We start from the raw sequence: 23,126 nt of genomic DNA on the forward strand, positions 1-23,126 counted from the left end.
ATGGGAATGGGTAATGACTGAAGAAGGGATGCAGAAGCTCTGTCTAAGGGGTTGGTGCATATTCCTGCTGGGGCTTTCCTCCCTCCCCCATACAATGAGGTGAATGCAGGGAAGCAGGCTAAGAAAGGGCCCCATGGAGAGAGGGCATGCTTCCATTCTATATCCAGTCGGAAACATCCTTTCCGCTCAGCCTGGGCAGTCCAGCTGAGCAAGAGGTGGCCAAAAGTGACTCTGGCTGCCTCATTCCAGCTTTTAGGCTGAGGATGTACCTGCAGGACTCTGGAAAGGCTCAGCTGCACTGGGGGAGGGCTTCCTTGTCGTTGGCCCAGGTTCTTGGATGAGAGGCAAGGACACCGGTAGGAAAGGTGAGCACATAATGTAGCATGGAGGGAGATAACACAAAGCCTCACTAAGTCCAGCAGGCTCTGCACTGCTGTAATGACCTGCATGAACAGTGGGATGACCTTAATGTGAGGGTCTAGCCACTACTCTGTCAATGCCTGCCTGGCCCCCATCTGTTCCTTGCATCATGTGGCCGTGACGACTGTGGAAGGAATAGGAAGCACGAAGACAAGGCTGCATCCTGTGCAGGTGAGCAGGGGAGGCATTGTGGCTCTTGAGATCAGGGTACTTTGCAGTGAGGCTCATGGCAAAGCTGCAGATTCGTTTTGGGCTGCTGGGTGGAGTTTTGCTGTCTGAGCAATGGAGACATCGTGGCTCAGCCCCTTTACCCCCATTTCCTCTAGATCCGTGAGGTGGAAAGAGAAGGCATCCAAGCCCAAAGCTTCCTTCAGTGGCTGGGGTGTACATAACATTGCACAGCCCCAAGGGAACACAGTGGTCAACAGAATCTGGTGGCTGGGGTGGTCCTTCTGCACTAGATCTGGGAGGAGGAGGAGGAGTGGGTGGGGGGCTTCCTCACTCTGTTCCTGATGATGCTTAGGAAACCTTCAGCCTTTCTAGATTCCAGATTCCAAATTCTCAGTGCTGCTTGATAAAAAGTGAGTAGACTCCCTGTCCTTTAGAGAGGTAATCCCAGTTGCACGCTCATTTCTCACCCCTGGGTAATACAACTGTGGTCTGCCAGTCCTCTACTCACATTTAAAATGGAGGCTAAATAAGCAAATGCTAAATAAGATGATGGAGACCTATGAGTGCCTGACTGAGGCTTTGTCCTTGATGGAATCAGACCACCTGAAAATGAATGGATATGGGGAATGCCTTTGGAGAGAGTGGGCAGAAACCTGAGGGGTTTTGTGGAGAGAGTCAAGAAACTCTTAAGACAAGTGAAGGCAAACAGGAGTAGAGGACTATGGGAAGAGAAAACCATTGTTTTGCTTGGGGAAGCAGAAGCAAGGGCTGTTTGGAAGATTACAATCACAGAAGGTTCCAGAGTTAGGCCTAGGCCTTAATCCTTCCTGGATCATCTGAGAGATACTTCCTTCAGGAGGGCATGTCTTCCATGGGGACTTTTTCTGACTCATGGAGCCAGGCCTCCAGCTGAGCCAGCTGGCTTTATTCCTTGGGAGAAGAAGCGCGTGGGCTGATCTGTAAGGTCAGGGCAGGGTGGGGATGGTACTGCTTCACCTTTATAGTTTTGTTTGGTAGACAGGAAAAGGGGAGATTACTAAACTTGTCCAACCTGCATGAGGTATGAGAAAGTTAATTACAACTTGTCATTTTTAAAATAAATGAAGAAAGAATGAATAGTTTAAACATAAGGATTGTATCTATAGAATCAGTCTAAAACTTTCTCTTTACTATGATGCAGACTCTTATTTTTCCTATACCTGTTTTGGGTCCAAATCAGCTCTCCAGCTAAATTCAACTTCTTGTCCATTTATTTGTTTCTCTTGGTTTCTGAGATACTTACGCTTTCCTACTTTCTCCCTACCTCCACATCAGCACTGGGTGTGGCTCCTCCTCAGCTCATTCGCTAACTGCTGGGGTTTTTCTATTCTTCTCCATCCTTACACTTTCCCTAGGTGGGCTTAGTACCGTCTTCCTGCAAATGGCATGCATATTACTATCTTTAGATTTAACCTTTTCTCAGAAGTTTGACTCATATTTCCAACTACCTACTTGGCATAATTTTGTGGCTGTCTAATTTGAAGCTTATCAAAGTGTTATTGCCCCCTGGCTTCTTCTTTTCCCAATCTACCATCTCAGTCAATGGCAAAACCATCCACCCAGTTGCTGAAGATAAAAATTTAGGAATCACCTTTGATTCTTTTTCTTATGTACTACACCCAATCCATCTAGAAGTAGAGTCCACTCTACCCTCAAACCTATAATGACATCTTTATCATCTCTATCAGTTTTCATTATTGCTTCTTGGTCCAAGCCATTATCACTTTTTGTCTGGCCAGCTACAATATCTTGACCTCCTATTTCCATTCTTGTTCCCCGCAACCCATTGCCTACCCAGCAGCCAAAATGACTTTTTAAAAACATAAACCAAATCACATCACTTTCTGCTAAACCCCCTGATGTCTCTCTGTCATACACGGAGAAAGTTCCAGAGCCCTGCCTTGGCTCTTGAAGAGCTGCTTCCTGGCCAACTTCTTTAGTCCCAGCAGGTCCCACCCATATTGGCCTTTCAGCAACTCTTGCACATCAAGCACCTTCTGTGCTCAGAGCTCTTGCACTTTCTGTTGCCTCTTCCTGGATTTGCTTTTTTTCTGGTCCAAATCATGTTATTATATTCAGGTTACAAGGCCCATTTTCAGTGGCCTTTGCCAACCAATCTGGGTAGCTGTCAGCCACTCTGCATTATGCTGCCCTGTAAAAACTCTCTACAGGCTGATTTCTGCCTGGCCTTTCTTGGTTTGTTTACTTGTTTTGTTTTTGGCAGTATTTCCCCTGCTAGAATGTGAACTTCACGGGACCTCTCCTATCTCCCCTCTTTGCTGCTTTGTTCTCAGTGCCTTTACATTGATGGTTACATAACTGGTTCTCAGTCAATGTTCATAAGATCAATAAAAATAGATACGTGATACCAGGATTATATTATTTTGAAAATTTTACTTAAGGACCCAAGACAGAAAGAAAGGGAAGGAAGGAAGGGGAAAAAAAAGTCATACGGATGAAGAAAATTTCTTTATAGTAAAAATCTTCCATCTTAGAATAGGAATTTTATGACGTTCAAAGCATAGAACAAATTCACTTTGGCACATTTCCCAGTTCTCATATCTGCCGAAGCTTCAAGTGTTGCCTTCACTTACAAATGCAGGAGCACAGTGGGACTCTTGCTTGGCCTCAGATGTGCTCTGCTGGTCCTCTAGGAATGTTGGTTGAGCTGGACTGCAGGGTAGTGTGGTGAAAGGAGAACAATACGGCTCTTCCACTTACGTGAGTGATCTTGGATAAATCCCCAAATTCCCTGAGCCTGCTTCCCAAAATAGTTGCTATTTCTTGTAGAGTCTTTCCTGTTAATAGCTAACATTGACTGGCTGCTTATTATGTGCCAATTACAGTGTTTTGCATTAATTATCTCACTGAATCTTTAGAAGAAAGTAGTAGGATAGTCTTTGTTAGGCAGATGAGGAGCCTAAAGCCCCAGGGCTTGGAGAACCTGCTTCCCCTACTGCCTCTCAACGTGACTGGCTGGGTGCAGGTAGGTCCTGCAAGGAAGCAGGGAAGGGTTCTGTCAACACAGATGTTTGTGTCATCTGTACCTTTTAGGAGAGAATTGCCAAAAGCCATGGCTCCCAGTGTGGGTTCTGCACCCCTGGCATCGTCATGAGCATGTACACCCTGCTCCGGAACCAGCCTGAGCCCACCATTGAGGAGATTGAGGATGCCTTCCAAGGTACAGGCCTTCAGACACAGCTAAGGAAGTGGATGGTGGACAGATGGGGCCCTGAGGTGGTCAGAACAGGGCCAGGGTGACCACTAGGAACAGGCTAGGCGAGCAAGGGACAACACTTTGGAGGAAAGGCTCAAGGTGGCTGCTAGATAGTATTTCTCTTAGTTTGAACAATACTTGGTTGGCTTGGAGATCTCCTGAGGTCACCTGTTTCCTGTGGTGTCTTCCTGCCCTCCCTCAGTATTGGGGTGGCCTTGGCACTGGTGGCATTTGGGAAACTGTACAGAGCCTGGTGATATGGCTTCCTTCCCTCGGCTTCCACTGGAATGCCTGTCTCCAGGGCACAGACCACACGTGAGGAAGGTGGCCAGGGCTCTGAGCCATGGACAAGGCCTGGCTTCTTGATCTGTCTCCTGAGCCATGTGTCTATTCCTCTGAACTGAGTAGAGAAGACTACCTACCCATTCACCATTTCAATCTATCATTTGTCCAGTCTATTATTTCGAGTCCTTCATTATGCCAGCCATTGTGGGAGGTACAGGGATACAGGATGAAAATCTCAGTTTGACCTTTCAAAGGTTTCACACTCTGAATAAGAAGTGAGTTCGTGATGTAGTTTGATAAATTCGCTGATAAGGTTCTAGCCAGGTACCCTGGGAGAATGTGGAGGGGCCAGATTCAGTCTGGGAATTCTAGGGAGGCTTCCCAGAGGAAGCTGTGATGGGCATTTGGAAGCCAGAAACATGGAGGAAGAGGGCCTTTCAGGCAGATAAACAGAGTGCAGAGGGAGCACAGCAGTAAAGGAAGAGTCACACCGAGCTGAGCACAGCCAAGACCCTCCCCACGAGGGCTAACACTGACACTGCTGCTTTTCCTTTGGCCTACAGGAAATTTGTGCCGCTGCACAGGCTACAGACCCATTCTCCAGGGCTTCCGGACCTTCAGCCAGGTGAGTGGGGCCCCAGAACAGCAGTGGCCCTGCTCCTGAAGTAGCCACACCCAGGGACCACAGTTGGGAGGGACGCCAAGGGCCTCTGGTCTGCAGAGAAGAAAGATGAGACAGTCAGTTAGTGGGTTCTCCCACGTGGAACATGTGGCAGGGGTGTGGAATCTAGAGCCCTGCTTCCTGGAAGAGGTGAGCTGTTTTATGTGCCAGCTTCCTCCAGTGCCTCCATGCTTGGCAGCTTTCCTTGGAGACTGGCAGGCTTAGTGCAGCGCAGGTGCTGAGCATGGTGTTTAACAACAGCCTAGCGGAACTAGGCAGTCCCTCCCCTCCTCCTCTCTCTCCTGTTTGCTTTCTCCATCCGGCACTCAGCAGGGCTTATGAGCTGATAATTAGGTCTCCAGACAGTTTGTGAACCCCTGCTGTTTTCATATAGCTGCACATGAGAAGCCACAGCTGCCCATGTGGGCATTGATTATAAACACAGTCACACACCTGCCATCTGGCAAGAAGGACAGAGGGCTGGCTTCTCTTTCCCTGGCATACTTTCTCAGCTTTTATCTGCTTCCTCAACTAGATCAAGGTAGTCCCAACTCCAACCAAACTTTCTCATCTCAATTTGATGTGGCGTCCAGGAGACCCAGACACTTGGGTAACTGTAGCTCTACGGACACCTGTTCTTTTCACTCGGCTTTAGGAGGGTTGTGTTCCTGTACTCCAAGAAGGAGATGGAGCCTTATAAGGATGTAAATCAGCACACCCTGGAGAATATTGTTGGTGATAAAGTCAGAAAAATGATTAAAATCACAGATTTGGAGTCTGATGACCTGAGTTCAAATCCTCTTCAGTCACTTAATTGATGCAATTGCCCTGGGCAGATTTCCTCGTACCTAAAATGGGAATTACAGTAATATGTACCTTATAACGGTTGTAAAGATTAATACTTCTTGCAAACCCTTTAGGACAATGGCTGGCACATCTGAAGTATTCAATAAGTGGAGCTATAAATTACAACTGTGACACATTTCTCCTTTGTCCATTGTATGATGTTCGTTAATTGCTCAGGCCTCCCCTGAGAACTAGGGGTCATTAATCTTCCCTATCTATTTCTATCACAGCAGCCTGTTCAAAGGCATGCAATCTAACCAGTTCTTGTAGTGTCCCAAAAGAGAAGGGCATTTGAGCATAGCAGACAATTACATTCTTTCTATAGTCTGAGTTTTTTCAACATTGGAATGGTTCCTGACTCCACAGTGCTGCAGCACCCTTCCTAGGCCATCTTTCCAAGAGGGGAGAGCAGAGCTAAGCCAAGACCTTGTATATCCAAGATGTCTGGCACACCAAAGGTGTGCTGAATCTCCTTCAGGTCACTCATCAGAGGCCACCAAGAGCCTATTTGCTCCCATTTTACATACAGTTCTGACAAACTTACTGGTCCAGTTTTCCTGTGTGCAGCACACCCTAGAAGAGGGTACGAGGGGCCTGCTAGAGGCAAGTACAGCATGCACAGCATGAATGGTGATATCCATTTGGCAACAAGGAAGGAATTGGAAGAACCATAAAAATAGACACAGAATAACATTCCTGGTTGGTATGTTAGAAGCTTAGAAGTTTTCATTCCATCCCTAAAACAAGTAAAAATCTGAATAAACTTTTTAGAGCCATCGGAGAATCACAACACACTGGAGAATCACAACGTACAGGGTCAGCAGGAACCTGTACGAGAGCAGCAGGACGTCAACAGTAGCTGAGCAATTGCTGGTGGCTTAATGTGGACAAGCATGAGAAACACAGAGACCAGGGGATCCAGGCACAGAGGTCCTGGGTTCTGAGTTTGGAATCATTTGAAATAAGTCAGGAACCATTTTGAAATGTGCCAGAACATTCCGTTCTTCTTAATGAGGCCTGTCTTCAGAATAAATTATTTTAGAAGAACCTAAACTTCTGCGGTCAATTCAGAACCTGCCTGGATGAGGAGAAATTTACAATGCCAGCTCCCTCTAGCTGCTCTAACCCACCTAAAGAAGGGGGAAAAACCCTGAGAGGCACCTGTGAAGCTCACAATTCAGACTCACCAAAAAACTGAGGCCTAATTTTGGGACTGTAAGAGATTTCTCATTCACACCTTACCAACACATGACTAAAACCCTGCTTACAGTGAGTTCTTTTATCCGGCACAACATGTGTACACTTCAACAAAAAATTACAAAGTATACTGAAAGTCCAACACTGTTTGAAGAGACTGAACAAACAGCAGAACTTTAGTCAACATGGTGGGGGTCTTGGAATTATCAAATAGGGAGTTTTCTTTTAAAAAACCCAAAGATTAATGTGCTAAAGATTTTAATGGAAAAAGTAGGCAACATTCAAGAACAGATGAATAAAGTAGGCAGAGAGATAGAATCATAAAGAAATGCTAGAGATAAACGCTGTAACAAAATCAAAATAGCCTTTGATAGGATCATTAGTAAACTGGACATGGATGAGGAAATCCTCTCTGAGTGGGAGGATGTGACAATACAAACTTCCAAAAGCAGACTGAGAAAACTCTAGGAAAGTCTAAGAATAGCGGTCTGAGTACAGAAGGTGCAGCGTGCATGGGATGAAAATAACAGAAGGAGAAGGAAGAGAGGAACAGAAGCAGTATCTGAAACAATAATCAATATTAACTTCCAAAACCATCAAGCAGCATAAATGCCAAAACAGAAACCTCCAAACCAAACCAAAGCATCGACCATAACAACAAACCCGGAAAATAACCCCAAAAGTAAAAAAACAAACAAACGAAAAAAAACCCAGTCCATTATTTCAAAGCATATTATATTGAAATTTTAGAAAATTAAAGGCAAATAAAAAACTCCTGAAAGAGTCCAGAGCATTCTCATGTCTCTTAAAAAAAAAAAAAATCCAGACTACCTGTAAAAGAGCAAGATAAGAGTTACATGTGATTTCCCAGAAACCATGCAAGCAAGACAAGAATGGAGTGAAACATTAGAGAGAGTGGGAGCTGTGACTTCAGCCAGGCAGACATCCCTTCCTCTCCCAGCAAGCTTCGGTTCTGGGAGGCAGTGATTCATGCTCTTGCTGTGCTCTGCCATTGGCGTCAGAGAGGTCCTGGGCGAGTCCTTCCCCATAGGTGATGGGTGATTGGACCTGTGCACTTCCTCCGGAACAGGCACTTCCTAGTCAGTCACAGAGGTCCCTGGGCACCTGGATGGACACATCTCTGGGACCAGCACTGGCCTTGGATGCTCTTGGTGGAGCGCCACCCAGAGCCCAGCCCGGGAAACACCCAGCCAGGCCCTGTAGAACTCAGCTGGTCTAGGAGCAGAGCCTCTTGAGTCTTGAGAGAACTGCTGAGAATTTCTGGCCTGGGGGCTTCCTAAAATGAAGCACTGAAGAGGGAAAATGAGCATAAAGATATATTTTGATAAAATAGGACCTAGCTTTCATGGAGAAATGTTTTTAAAAATAAATTTTCCTGTTGCTCCTTTGTGTTTATCCATGAGGTATTTAATCTTCATTGGCCAAGAAAGAGGAACTGTAGCAGAGCCCACAGCTTTATGCAGGGAGGCACGTGAGGTGGGGTGCAGTCTGTTCCTCTTCTGTTGATGCTGGGGTGGGTATCAGAGCTGGAGTTCACCAGATCCTAGTCATCAAGGTTCCTTAGATTCTGTGAAAACTCTGTACATATCCTTGTGTGAATGCTTGTCACCTTTCCAGAATGGTGGGTGCTGTGGAGGAAATGGGGACAACCCAAATTGCTGCATGAACCAGAAGAAAGACCGAACAGTAAGTGGGTCGTTCTCCCCCGGAAGCCTGGGGGAGGTCTTCAGCTCAGAGGAGGGACTCATCTTCTCTATATCACTGGCAGCAGCGGCTGGAAGAGAGTTGGTGTTGCTGATGGCCAGGTGATGAGCGTGGTGAAGGTGCACAAGCAGCCCTGGGTCCTCCAGCAGGACCTCCTTGTCCCTATTAGCCAGGAGTTGCCTGTCTTCCACCAGCCTGCTGAGGGCTGGGCATCGGCTCACCTAGAGAAAGGGCTGGCTCAGTCCTACTGGGCACGTGAAAGGTGGAGATGCTGTACACTTACTGTTCTCTCTCCCTGCAGATCACTCTGTCACCACCTTTATTCAAGCCAGAAGAGTTCACACCCCTGGATCCCACCCAGGAGCCCATCTTTCCCCCAGAGTTGCTGGTAGGTGATGCCTCAGGAAGAAGTCCAGCCAGGCCTCTGCTGTCAGCCCCTGGGAACTGTTGTATTTTCATTCCCACTGAGCACTTTGCGCTTTCCCTCTCATTTAGGTTTCAGCCTGAGTTTCCTTTCCTTTTGCTGATAGCTCTCTGAGGTTATATTCCCACAGCACTTTTTTCTCACACAGGTCGCCCTGACATTGACTAACTCGGTGTCTGTGTTCCTTGTAAGATTATAAGCCCCACAAGGACAAGGACTGGGTCTCCCTGGTGCTATGTATCAACAGCAAGTGTCTATAACTATTTGCTGGCCTCTGCTGTAAGCCCACCCAGCCACCTGTTCTTCTCTATATAAGCAGTCTATTTATTTAAAAACAAACAGAGCTGTATTCAGTGACATTGTTCATAGTTTTAAGGACCACTGCTCACACCACTTTACCACATCCACTCCAACATTTACAGCAAGGCATGACATTTCAATTTTCCATTTTTCAAGGACATAGAACTCACGAGGACAGCCTTATAGATTCAACAGGCCAAAGAGAACTGCTTTGCCATAGGCCATCAGCATATCTTCTTTTGGATTGTGAAACTACAAATACCAGCAGTTCGATTTTACAGATTTCTTTACAAGCCCAGTGTCACCCCATACGCACCGGATTCAGCCCTCCTTTGCTTTCCCTTTGGACACACCATCCTTCCCAGCCTTGTCCTTTCTCCCTTCTCCACTGCACCCCTGGAGGCAAAGTGGGGCACCGCCAGGAACCTGGGCTCCCATTAGCGACCTCTCCCTCCAAAGGCAGGTCCCATAACTCCCTTGATCTTCAGGGGTTTTTTAAATTTTCCTTCTTTTTAACCTGTGGAAATGAAGCTCACGTATTTCACCGACGGATTCTTAAGACTAAGCAGGATGATTGTTTAATAGGCCCAGCAATTTCTTAATATGTATTAGTGTCTCTCACTTCTCCACAACATACTCGATCTTCTGAATTCAGTGTTAAATAAGTCAGAAGAGGAGTTGATCCCGATGAAGATTTAAAGCAATTTACCAGGGAAGTGGCAGTAGGAGGAAGGAGACAGTATAGTATGTGAACTACATTTTGCAGAGGCTGAAAGACACTCCTCGGAAGCAGCTGCGATTTCAAGGGGAGCGTGTGACCTGGATCCAGGCCTCAACCCTGCAGGAGCTGCTGGACCTCAAAGCGCGGTATCCTGATGCCAAGCTGGTGGTGGGGAACACGGAGATTGGTAAGGGTCAGAGATGGCCCTGGGGATTCCATTAGGGCCGAGGAGTGTTTCTGGGCTGTGCTGGGCCGTCCCACCTCCCCCTGACATCACTCCCTCTGCACCCACCCCTGCCTCACTGACTGCCCTGGGGACACTCTGGACACTTGAATTCATGCCAAGACCCTGGCTATGGAGTCACCCAAACGTGATTCAGCCCCTCACTGGCTGGCTGTCCTCAAGTCGTTCTTTGTCCTACTTTTCTCATTTTCCCATTTCTTATATGGGGATAGTAACTCCTCAAAGGGTTGATTTGAGTATCAAATGAGGTCCTTGGATGCTTGTGACTTTTCCCCCTAAACATCTACAGAATGCCAGCTATGAGCCAGGGTCTCAGGAGGGTTTGGGACACAAAGACCAGTTGGAAATGGCTCCTTCCTTTGAGGATCTCCTAGACTAAGAGGGGAGATGTGAACATAGGCAACGTGTACAGACCAGTGTCTGACAGGTGCTAAGGAGGCTAGAATATCACTCTTGCCTCCTTTTCACTGCCCTTTCTCTGCATGATGATGGGATAAGGTAAGGGAGAAGAGATGTCCCAGGGTGGTGTGTTTGAGTCTCTTGGGACTGTGTCCCCCCGCTGCGGTATGGGGCCCAAGGTACGTGAACAGGCCAAGGGTACTCAGGATGTGCAGCTCTAGCCCCGATGCTCTATGGGACAGAGAGAGATGGTAGAGGAGCCCAGGTGCCTGCTACTTTCTATCCATTTCTAAACCTGGTTTAGCCCATTTCCACTTTACGGGATCCCAAGTCTAATGAGGATTCAAGGAGAAGATGATGGCACAGCGGAAGTATCTTAGAGGGCTCCGGTTTGGGACGTAATCAAGTGCAGCCTGAGCAGGGAGACTCCTGGCTCTGGCTCCCAAGGGAGGCCCCCACCTGGATTCTGGGTGGATCCCAACTGCAGAGAAGGGCCTGGCTTGCTTCAGAGCTCATGGCTCCTAGAGCTGGCCCTGTCCTCATGACCACAGATGGTGCAAGTCCTGGCTGCAGTTGCACAGCACACTGACATCGCATGGTAGGCCATGAGTCATGCCTCAGGGAGGTGACCCTGAGGCTCTGGTTGGCTGGACTCATGGCAGTGGGGGGCTGCCTGTACCGCCTGCCTTTGCCCACATCATCATGGCCCTAAGGTCCTCTCTTCGTATGGTCATGGCCCTGTGGTCCAGGGGTAGCATGATTTAAGGTGGCTGGAAATATCGCAGGAGATCCTCTGACACTGGCTGTGTTCCTTGCCATTAGTCAGACTCTGCCCTGGATTCCAAGAGGAAGGAATTCCCAAAGATTTTAAATAATTGCTTGAGATCACTTGCATCTGCTTCACTCTTTCCTCTTTATGGATGCACCCTGCAGTGCAAACACCCCCAGCTGGTGCAGGATGGTGGGGAGCGTGCCATAGCAAGATGGGGCTCACTGCAGTCCCTCAACCTCCTTCCACGTCCTGGGAGTGGGTACCCACACAAGCCAGGCTCCTGGACACCAGGCCTCCCTTCAAAGATCCTCAGCAGCATCTGGGGAGGTGAGGTTGGGCATAGAGAATGGCTCCCTTATTCCTCCTCCTTCTCCTCCTCCTTCTGTTCTTCCTCTGGTACCAGGGATTGAACCGAGGGGCTTTTACATTGAAGTATATCCCAACCCCTCTCCCCCCATTTTTTATCTCAAGACAGGATCATGCTAAGTTGCTAAGTTGTTTAGGCAGGGGTCAAACTTTTAATCCTCCTGCCTCAGCCTCCCAGAGTGCTAGGATCACAGGTGTGTGCCACCATGCCTGGCTGGCATTTATTCTTTAACCTTTCCCATCTATAGCCACAGTGGCAGGACTGGGCAAGTTGTGGTGCCAACTGGGTCTAAGGAACAGAGGTGCATTTATTTGTATGACAGGTTTCTAACTTGCACTCCTCTGAGGACAGAAGCTGGACACACATGTGTAGCCCCACAAAGGCGTGGACCTTTAAGATGTCAGACAGAAACTGGCAACTGGAGGGAGGATTTGAAGTTTTCTTTTTCATTTTCCTTTTTGGGTTTAGACTTCCATGTTTTTATTATTGTTATACCCCAACAGTAACAAGAGCTCAAGTTCTGAAATGTTCCTGTTCTTAGCTGTGTGACTTAGGCAAAAACTTGACCTTTGTATGCCTGTTTCTTGATTTATAAACAGAGAAAACTACAGTACCCAATAGGGTTGTTGAGAGGATTCAAAGAGTTAAAATAAGCAAATGCTTAGAAGAATTTCTGACATACCTTAATATCCTGTATTTTCTAGTGTTATTATACATACACACATAAACACACACACACACACATTACACATACTACGATGAATTCAAGGTCATTTCATTTGAATTTGGATAGGTTTTTATTTTTTGGAGATGCAAAGACATAGTTTTATTGCTGACAGTAGGAGATTGCACCTCATGCCTTGTCCTCTGTGTTTCCTAATCCTTAGGACAGTGATGGTGAATCTTTTAGAGCTCTCAGTGATGCAGACAGCCAGCGGCAGCACTTGTGCCATAGATTTGCCACCACTGCCTAGTATTATAAAAATGTCAGGTACCCCATGTGGGATGATGGGGAAACCACTGAGGTCTAACTTCCAGCATCTCCTTTCTCTCGAGGCATTGAGATGAAGTTTAAGAATATGCTGTATCCTATGATCATCTGCCCAGCCTGGATCCCTGAGCTGACTTCAGTGGAACATGGGCCTGAGGGTAAGGAGGGTTTGCCTTGAGCCCACAGAGGCACAGTGAAGTGGGGTGGGTCTGAGGGCAGGGGTTGCTCAGCAGCCTGCTTTAGCTCCCACCTGCTTCCCCTGGAGTCGACCTTGCAAACAGGAAGGCGTGACTGGGGAGGGGGCAGCCTTCATCGCCTTTTAGAGGGGAGGTGGAGGTGGATGGTGCTTGGTGCTTTTTTAATTAAAAAAAAAATGCCAAGACTACATCCACAGAGATTCTTAGAGGAAAGAGCATCAGTTGTAGAATCCGCAGACCTGGACTGAGTCCTGGTTCTCTTGTTACCAGTGTGGCACTGGTTAAGTCACTTTACCTGTCTGGGTCCTAATTTCCTTATCTACCTAAACGTGTACATCCTGGTTCAGCCTTGCTGTGGTTTTACAGGAGCTATCTTTGAAAGCGGTTTCTGAGCCACAGGAGGGATGGCTGTAATTCTGAGCCTGTGTTCCCAGGTATCACCTTCGGAGCTGCTTGTTCCCTGAGCTGCATGGAAAAGGTCCTGGGTGATGCAATAGCCGAACTTCCTGCCCAAAAAACAGAGGTGTTCAAAGGGGTCCTGGAACAGCTTCGCTGGTTTGCTGGGAAGCAGATCAAGTATGTGGCGGTGAGTCCCAGCCTGGAGGAAAGCGGGGCCCAAAGGACGGGCCCTTCATCTGAAGGGAGGGGCCCAGCTGCAGCCTTGCACTTGCTTCAACCCAGTGGACCCCAAACTTGTGGGCTTAGACTTGCCTGGGGTGCTTGTTAACATGCAAGTCTGGACCCCACCCTGGGAGACTGACTCGGTGAGTCTGGGGTGAGGCCAGGGGCCTGGTATTTAGCACTGGGTGCTTCTGATGGAGGTGTTCTGAGAGTTACTCTGAGCACTACCTCAGTCTTTAAACCCAAGACTGGGGAGACACACCTGCCTGCCTCCCTCTTCCTGAAGGAGGGGGTTCACCTGGTGACTGTTCAGTCAGCCTTAGACCAGACCTGGAATTTTCAGTTTCAAATAGTGGGGTTCACATACTCTCTGCTCCATTTGGGGCTCACAACAGTTGATGGTGCTATGGTGTTGAGGGGCAATCTATCTCTTCTGCTATTTTTTCATTTTTGATAATTGTTTTAAAATTTAAAACAGAATAGAACGAAATGAACCAGTCCACTCCCATCCCCCTCGTCCTGCCCAAGCACCTGTTTCTGCTGATTGCAGACAAAGAGACTCAGACCCAGAAGGCTCCGCTGTGTTCCCCGGTTCTGCTAAGTCTGTTTCTAGGAAAGACTTTGTTTCTGTAGCACAGTGCTTTTCGTTCTCATTTCCAGTAATGAGAAACCTCTATGTGATTCTTCTTCCATTTCCGGTCAAGTTGCCAGGAAGTTCATATCCAAAGAAAGTGGACTGTTCATCCTTAAGTCTTCCTCCTTTTTTCTGTGCTCTTTACCTTCTACTTTATTTTACTAACTCTCTACAACCTCTGGGATAAACCATTTCAGTCCTTTCAAAAAAAGTTAGGAGAGACAAAATAATTTAAAAGTTTCTCCTTAGTTTACTGCCTCGTGAATTTCTGAGCTAGGACCCACATCGTGCACATTTTTCCAAAAGCCCACATTCTTGCTATGCTCCCAGTGTCTATGGCAGGTGTGGGCACTCAGGTGTTCTCTGCAGCAGCTGTCAGCCATCTGTCCCATGTGCAGGTGTCTGTGTGGTTCCTGGTTTGGGGTCTCACTCACAATCTCTGCTTGTCCTAGTCCATTGGAGGGAACATCATCACTGCCAGCCCCATCTCTGACCTCAACCCTGTGTTTATGGCCAGTGGAGCCAAGCTGATGCTAGTGTCCAAAGGTGAGTTGCCTAAAGCAGAGGTCTGGAAAGAAGGACTTTGTGGAGAAACTCTCATCAGATGGGTCATTTTCTGGAGAAACACAGTCCTAAGTGACCTGGCTGTTTTAAGGTTGGGATTCTTGAAAGCTACCGGGAGGATGTATCTAGGCTGGGGGTCTGGGAGAGATGAATCTTTTTTTTTTATAAAGAATTCACAGCAGGATCTGCCATGTGGATGCTTTACTATGCGAGTCAACTTTCCATTACTGGGACAAAATATCTGACATACATAATTTAAAAGAGGAGAAGTTTATTGTGGCTCATGGTTTCAAAGGTTTTAGTCCATGGTAGGTTGGCTCCAAAGCAGAAACATCAGGGTGGAGGAAAGCTTCTCACCCTCATGGAAGTAGAGAGAGCAAGAAGCCAGAAAGGAAAGGGCCAGAGACCAAATACACCTTTCAAAGCCCTACCTCCAGTGACCTGGTTCTGTGCCAGCCACTCTTTCTGACTGTGGGAATCAGAGATCAAGAAGAACCGCTTCCACTGGGGAGCTGTCCTCGGCACCTGAAGGGCCCACAGCCTTTCCCTCACCTTGGCCTTATCTCCACGCAGGTACCAGAAGAACTGTTCGAATGGACCACACCTTCTTCCCTGGCTACAGAAAGACCCTGTTGAGTCCAGAGGAGATACTGTTTTCCATTGAGATCCCCTACAGCAGGGAGGTGAGGTGGCAGGAGCCCAAGTTACACATACTGCTGGGCTCCAGGCAGGAGACCAGAGTGTGCCTTGGGAGACACTGATGTCTTTCTCTCTAACCTCTGCCTCTGATGAGCCAGCATTTTCCTCTCAGATTATGAGGAGTTGCAGGATAAGAGTTGCTCAGGCATGTGATCCAAAGTGAGTCCTCTTACCTTTCTGAGTCCTAATGGCCTCCTCTGCAAAGTGGACACAATGTTACCTACTATGGAAGTTACTGTGAGGAATGAAATAAATAACTCATAAGGTTCCTGGCAGATGTTTGGAAGCTAGTGGAGATCACAAGCTCATAGTTAACCCCAGAATCCCAAGAACACATCCAGCTGTTGGGTATTCCTGCTGACATCAGGGCCTCTATTTCCCCATGGTGAAAAGTGTAGAGCTTGCATGGTACCGAAGCTGTGCTGACCTTGGCCACGACAAGGTGTCGGTTCCCTAATCCTGCTCTGGGCTGGCACTGCTGGTTTTCTTCCCTCCGAGCAGCTTTTCGGGCCTGTTTGGGCAGACCTGGCACCTCTGCCTGCCTTGCTCTTCTTCCGTGAGGCTTGAAGTAGCTTGACCTGGGGCCGTTCTCTTCCTTCTCAGCAGCCATCAACTCAGGATTCATTTCACAACGAGCCTTTTAGAAAAGTGCTCTGGAGAATTAGTGGCCAAGGAAAGCAAAGGGCTTATCACTGCTGGTGCATTAACAAGAGTATCAGGCATGTTTGCCCTTCCTGATTTTGACCTCTTTAATGAGAATGCTAATTCGATTAGAGTAATTATGCCCTGAGCTGGTTTCTTAATGATTTTCTAGCTTGTCTTTATAGACCATTTTGAGCAGTGATTCTGAGAGTTTTGAATTTCACTGATCACTAATTTTTTTTTAAAAAAAGTATGATTGAGGAAAGGGAGAGAAAACAGCCTTAGTACTATGCAGTTTTTATTTTGCTAGGTGTAGGCATTGACACCAAAACAATTGTTTCATAAAAGAAAGAGATTTTAATGCCCAGAATTAAAAAGCTTTCTCAAGAAAGGACCATGTCAAACAGCCCTTCAGAGCTGGAGGCACCCAGTGCCAATATCACCAGGCTGTGCATGACATGAAGTGTGAGTATCTGCACTCAACCTAGAGCTTGACTCTGCTCCAGAGTCAAGTCCAAACATGGGGCTCAGTTCCCCAGGGCCATGTCGTCACCCAGGAATCTGAGCTAGCTTAGTCATCAGAAAGGAGCTCCAGGGCTACTGAAAGCAAGGCCAGTGCCACCTGGGGGACTCAACGGTGAGCCTTTTGTACTCTCCTCGATGGATCAGTCTTTAACCTCCCCTCTTTGCTGTTACTTAGAAGGTGTGGTGCCAGGGTAGGTGCAGATATCAAGAGCAACCTGACCCAGGAGGGCTAAAGTCAGAGGGTTCTTCCCTGTGTTAGTCAGCTTTTCATTGCTGGAACACACAACTTAAAGGAGGAGCAGTTTATTTTGGCTCGGGTTTCACAGGTTTCAGTCCTTGTTTGGCTGAATCCAAGGCAGGAACATCATGGGGATGGGCTTGGCAGAGCAGTGCTGCTCACCTCATGACAGCCAGGAAGCAGGGCAGGAGAACAGTGTCAGAAAAGAAGGGGCCAGGAAGCAGATATAGACTCAGGTCACGCCTCCATGACACACCCAAACACACCTGGAAGTGTGTTTCCTAATTCCCTGTATGGCTCCCAAAGCAGTCAAGTTGACGCCTTCTCAGCGAAGTGATTCACATTGTCGTCCCCAAAGACAGCCCTGGCTGGGACCCGAGAGCAGGGTGGGAGGAGCGCTCAAAGCACTGCAGCAGCTGCTTCATAGTGGGACGCTGTCTTGCTGGAACCAGGATTTCTCAAAGTCTCCCAGAGACTGTGTGGGAGGGACAAGGTAGAGCACTGGAGGAGGCCATGGGTGAGGGCTTTTAACCAGCCTCCAGCGTCTGCCAGTCCCTGCCGGAGAGACACCAGGCCAGTGGCGTTGCAGTAGAGGTTGAGCAGCCTGTGATCCTGAGCACCAGGGCAGGTCTCCGAGGAGCCTCCTTGAAGGCATCTTCCTCATCCATCCCAGCTGCTCATTCAGTGGACATCACCCAGACCCAGGCTCAGCTTTCCCAACTAACGGAGAAATCCTGACCCCTTCAGGCTTCTGTGTCTTCTAAAAATGTAGTCAGTTATGTCTTCTCTGATTCCTGTGACCCCTTCCCCTCTGATTTGCCATGGTGTGAATCCCCCACCCCACCTCACCTCCCTCACAGCCCTGTGCTTTAGGCTGGCCATCTGCATTCATTGCAAAATAGGCGGGGAACCTGTTCTTTTTTTAGGGTGAGTTCTTCTCAGCATTCAAGCAGGCCTCCCGGAGAGAAGATGACATTGCCAAAGTGACCTGTGGCATGAGAGTGCTGTTCAAGCCAGGGACCACAGAGGTAATGGAGATGTCCCTTTGCTATGGAGGAATGGCGAACAGGACCATCTCAGCTCTCATGACCACTCAGAAGCAGCTGTCCAAGTAAGAGCTCACAGCACAAAGAAGCCTCTGCAGCCACCATTACTGTGACTACTAAAGCATCAGTATGCTGCTACTGTCCTTGTCTTTATTGAGACCATGGCTGCTGTTCTACTATTAACATGTCCACTCTTGCGGCTAGGATTACTAATGCTACTGTTACAATTATTAATACAGTCATGTACAGCATAATGTTTCGGTCAGCAATGGACCATCTATACAATGGTGACCACACAAGATTACAATGGAGCTGAAAAATTCCTATTGCTTGTATTTCTATTGTACCTTTTCTAGGTTTAGCTATTCTTAGACACACAAATGCCATTGTGTTACAATTGCCTACAGTATTCAATGTGGTAACATGCTGTACAGGTTTGTGGCCTAGGAGCAATGGGGTACAAATATAGCTTGGGTGTGTAGCAGGCTGTACCATGTAGGTTTGGGTAAGTACACTCCATAATGTTCCCACAATGAAGAAGTCACCTAGGGACACATTCTCAGAACATATACCTGTCACTAAGTGACACATGATGGTAATATTACTGCTGGTCTACTACTATTATCATTGCTGCTACCATGGCTTTTTTTTTTTTTTGGTACCCGAAGTCTGGACCTTCTGCTTGCAAGGCAGGTGGCAGAACCACTGAGCTAAATCCCCAGCCCTACCACAGCTATTTTTAATATTATCACTTCCATTTCTACTATCATCGCAGCTACAACTACTATTACTGTTGATCCTACTGCTGCTGCTTCTATACTACAATCACTATTATTGCTACTAGTATTACTACTACTACAACTATTACTATTACTATAAGTACTATGACTTCTATTATTCCTAATAACATCATTAATATGATTAGTATGAATGCTACTATCAATACTAAAGCTATTGCTACTACTACTGCTGCCTCTTCTACTGCTAATACTATTATTATTAACACCACTATTACTATTGATTCTTGTAGTATGTATACTAATAGCATTACTATTATTATCATTCCTATTGCTACTACCACCATTGCTTTGCTACAATTACTACTAGTACTAATCTCCTGATGTTGTTTTGATTGCTATCTAGTATTGCTGATATTACTACTACTATTACTGCTGCTGGTATTACTACTAATTTTACTGTTGCTATTACTAATTCTACTACAAGTAATAGTATTACTGGTCTTGTTCCTACTAATACTATTGCTTCTTCTATTACTACTTCTCCCTTCTACTGCTACCTGTATTATTGCTTCCAGTACCACCACTATTACTGTGGCTGCCATTGCTAATGTTTGTTTTTTTTTTGGTACCAGGGATCGAACTCAGGTCCTTGCGCTTGCAAGAGAGGCGGCAGAACCACTGAGCTAACCCCCCTGCCTTGCCATTGCTAATGTCACTACTAGTAGTAATGCTAATGCTCCTGCTGCTATTATTGATATTACTCCTATTGTCACTACTACCATTATTACTGATACTACTGCTGCTATTAATCCTGGTACTACTATTACTACGACTATCATATAATAGCAATTGTATCAAGCACCTTACTGACATTATCTTATGTAATCTTTACAATAACTACATGGGATAGACCTGCTTCACCTGAAATTTGACTCCTTGGTTCCAACACTGATCAAATGAGTGACACAAGTCCGGTGATTTAATCTCCCCATGACTCACTTTTCTCCGGTCAAATGGGTATTAGAGCTTTCCCTGCTAGAATCTTTAATTAAATTAAAAGCAACTATTCATATAAAGCACTTAGGACATTGCCTAGACCTTGTAAGGAATTGATAGATTTAGCTATTATTTTTGTGATGTTTAAAATTGTACTACTCTGAAACATGAGGAAGCTGAGGCCCATGGAAGATACGTGATGTGCCTCCAGTTGTGTAGCTGTCAGCATCTGAGCCAAATTTTGCAGCTAGGTTTGCCTGGCCCTGAGGTCGACCTACATCATGGAGGTAGGAGGGAGCGTGCACTCAAGGTGAGCTCCCTATTCCCCACAGGTCCTGGAATGAGGAGCTCCTGCAGAATGTGTGCAAAGAGCTGGCAGAGGAGCTGCACCTGGAGCACAATGCCCCGGGAGGCATGGTGGACTTCCGGCGGACCCTCACACTCAGCTTCTTCTTCAAGTTCTACCTGACCGTGCTGCAGAAGCTGGGCAAAGGCAACCCTGAAGATGTGAGTGTGGGCCAGACAGGCTGGTCTGTTGGGAAACCTGCTCCACCCCTCTGGCTTTCTGAGGGCCGAAGAGCAGGCCCCAGGGACTCGGCCCAGGAGCCATGGAGAGGGCAGCCAACTGCAGAGGTCAGGACACCAGCTCTTGTTCTGCTGGTGTCAGCGTCTCACCCAGGAATGTGAACAGCCATGACTGTCCCTATGTCCCAGCTGTGAAATCTGCAAAAGGGACCAGATGGCCTTCCAGATGTAGAGTAGATCCGGCTGCGGTTTTATGTGTATACATGAAAGGGAGCACAGGGGCAGATGAGAAGGTAGACTGAAGCTAGGATGTGGAGTGGGAACACAGGATGCCTGAGGACGGGTGTTCAGGAGCCAGTGCTGGCTGGGGTGGAGTCCAGCTCCCAAGATTTGTTCACCAGCAACCATTTATTCTGCACCTATTCCACCCTGAGCTACCCTTGGTGTAGGGAGCAGCCTCATTGGTCAGAGAACTGGTCAGTAAAGCCCAGGCTGGGACCACAGCTAAGGAGACAAGATGTGGAGGAGGCACAGAGGAGAGGAAATTGGACAGACGTGGGACAGCAGAGCTGTGTCTCTTCAGATCATTAATACCACCTCTTTTTTCTGATTATTAGTGAAGACTTATTGTGGGAAGCCTAAAAAATACAGAATCATGTACAGAAAAACTAAAATTATCTCTATTATCAGGTCCCTGAGAGAACCATTGCTCATGTTTTGGTTTGTTCCTCTGATATTTTTCCTATACTTATCTGTCACACTATTTGCCCCAACTCTTCTCTGTTTCTATCTGAACTTCCATCCATCCATCATTATACCTATTATCATGGTCTCTCTCTTTTTTGGCACTGGAGATCAAACTTGGGCCCCTGTGCTTGCGCAGCAGGCAGCAAAACCACTGAGCTAAATCCCTGACCCCAGTCATGGTCTCTTTTGATCTGGATATTTTCATTTTCTAAACAGACTGGGGATCACACTGCCTGAAGAGTTTTGTATCTCCCTTGCTTTAATTGTGATTATCTTGTGAACATCTTCCGTGTTATTAAATACTTCCCAAGGAATTGAGGAGGGCAAGGAAAGCTTTTCTAGGGAGGCTGGGGAGAAGGATGAAGACAAGTTTGCTGGGCTGGAAGAAGCACAGACCTCTCAGCTGGCAGGGTTGGGGTGGCTGGAGACGAAGTCAAGGCAATTATGAAATAAGAGCCACAGAGTTCACCTTTGGATGCTGAGAAAGGTCTGACCACTACTCAAAAGGGTATAGATTGAGGGGGTAGGGGAAACATTTGTCAGATTTATCACTTGGGGACACCAAGGAAGGGATCTGTGGTGCAACATAGCCAAGGCCACCTCTGTTGTCTCATCTCCACAGAAGTGTGGCACACTGGACCCCACCTTTGCCAGTGCCACTCTGCTCTTTCACAAAGACCCTCCAGCCAATGTCCAGCTCTTCCAGGTGAGTATACATTGTCTACACTAATACTAGGGGTCCCTGCAGGGCACATCTTGTGATCAGTGGCTGACCACTGGACAAAGGCCAACTTGGATTGTATGTAGATCATAGTGCTTCTTACTCTTATGCATATATGCATTGAAGAAAGTGGGAACCATATTGATGTCATTCTAGCTACTGCTTCCTCATAGGGCTAAATTTCTCTCTTAGGACTAGACTCATGTGTGTGCCTGTTCTTTGAATTTTTTTTCCATTTTGTATTTTCTGGCTGCTCTGTGGGGCTAACATGCAAAAGCTAGAAGTCTTCTTAAGTGTACACATACACACACACACACACACACACACTCCTCTATCAACTGCAACTCTTTGGAAGGTACTAGGTAAAGGGTTGCAAGCTTTTCCTATAAATGCTTTAGATTTTGTGTGCAATACAGTCTCTACTAAAAATTCCTGATTTTGTCATCAGCACAAAAGCAGCTGTAAGCAATATACAAATGAAGGAGTTTGCTATGTGACAGCCAGACTTTATTTCCAAAATCAGTGGATCAGATTTGGCCAAAGGCTACAGTTTACTGACACCTCCATTGGAATATAGTGGTCAGAGCATGAAACTGGGGTATGACTGCCTGGATTTGAATCCAAACTCTGCCATTTCAAAGGTGTGTAACACTGGACAAGTTACTTACCCTTTCTGCATTGTTGGGCAAATTAATTACACCCACCTGCACACATAGACAATAATAGTAGTGTTTCCTAGGATGATGTTTGAGGATTAAATGTGTTAATAAAAGTAAATTGCTTGGATAGGTACTGGTTTACAAAATAGTAAATGCTTGATCAATATTAGCATTATTATTATTATTTTGAAAAATAAATACAAAACTTTATTATAAAATTTATACATCTTAAAATATTTTGGAAAGTATAGAAAAGGAGAAATAAGAAAACAAAAAATCACCCAAAATCTCACCTCCAAGGGAAATCATTCTATTTTTATTTACTTCCACTTTTCCCTATGCATATATGGACATTCACGTGCTATAGTGATAGCATATATATTTTTATTCTTGAATTAGAGTCATTACACACAAATACAATGTTTATATCCTGCTTTCACATTTATTATATTCTGCTTTGAGCATTCTTTCTTTCTAATTAAACTTATTCAAAAGTATTTTGGGCTGGGGATTTAGCTCAGTGGCACTGCGCCTGCCTCGTAAGACCAAGGTCATGAGTTAGATCCCTGGTACCAAAAAAACAAAAGAAAACAAAACAATATATTTGATGGTTGCATACTATTGCATGCTATGAGTGTAGCATAACCCAGTCTCTGACTAATGGACATTTAGGGTTTTTGTTTGTTTCTTGATATACTGACACTGTGACCATCCTTGTCAATGACTACTTAGGTTTCTTTCTCTTTAATTTGCCCCATGCTCCTCTGCCTCCTCCATTCCTACTCCCTCAGGT

At 46.4% G+C, this 23,126-nt stretch overlaps 1 protein-coding gene across 2 annotated transcripts in view; it reads left to right on the plus strand.

The window, feature by feature from the left end:
- The window catches only part of Xdh (xanthine dehydrogenase), a 64,572-nt gene that overhangs the window by 13,049 nt on the left and 28,397 nt on the right, over positions 1–23,126 (plus strand). For both annotated transcript variants that reach the window (XM_004839257.4, XM_013070158.3), the window contains 13 exons: positions 483–591; positions 3,685–3,811; positions 4,696–4,757; positions 8,475–8,543; positions 8,863–8,949; positions 10,052–10,193; positions 12,845–12,937; positions 13,411–13,562; positions 14,684–14,777; positions 15,369–15,478; positions 17,826–18,010; positions 20,014–20,188; positions 21,576–21,659. In XM_004839257.4, coding sequence (XP_004839314.2) covers positions 483–591; positions 3,685–3,811; positions 4,696–4,757; positions 8,475–8,543; positions 8,863–8,949; positions 10,052–10,193; positions 12,845–12,937; positions 13,411–13,562; positions 14,684–14,777; positions 15,369–15,478; positions 17,826–18,010; positions 20,014–20,188; positions 21,576–21,659 — 1,489 coding nt within the window. The remainder of the gene's footprint in view (positions 1–482; positions 592–3,684; positions 3,812–4,695; positions 4,758–8,474; positions 8,544–8,862; positions 8,950–10,051; positions 10,194–12,844; positions 12,938–13,410; positions 13,563–14,683; positions 14,778–15,368; positions 15,479–17,825; positions 18,011–20,013; positions 20,189–21,575; positions 21,660–23,126) is intronic.

The sequence above is a fragment of the Heterocephalus glaber genome, unplaced genomic scaffold, assembly GCF_053883595.1.
Source record: "Heterocephalus glaber isolate CG9 unplaced genomic scaffold, H.glaber_assembly_v1.0 deba00001457, whole genome shotgun sequence".
Classification (NCBI taxonomy): Eukaryota; Metazoa; Chordata; class Mammalia; order Rodentia; family Bathyergidae; genus Heterocephalus; species Heterocephalus glaber.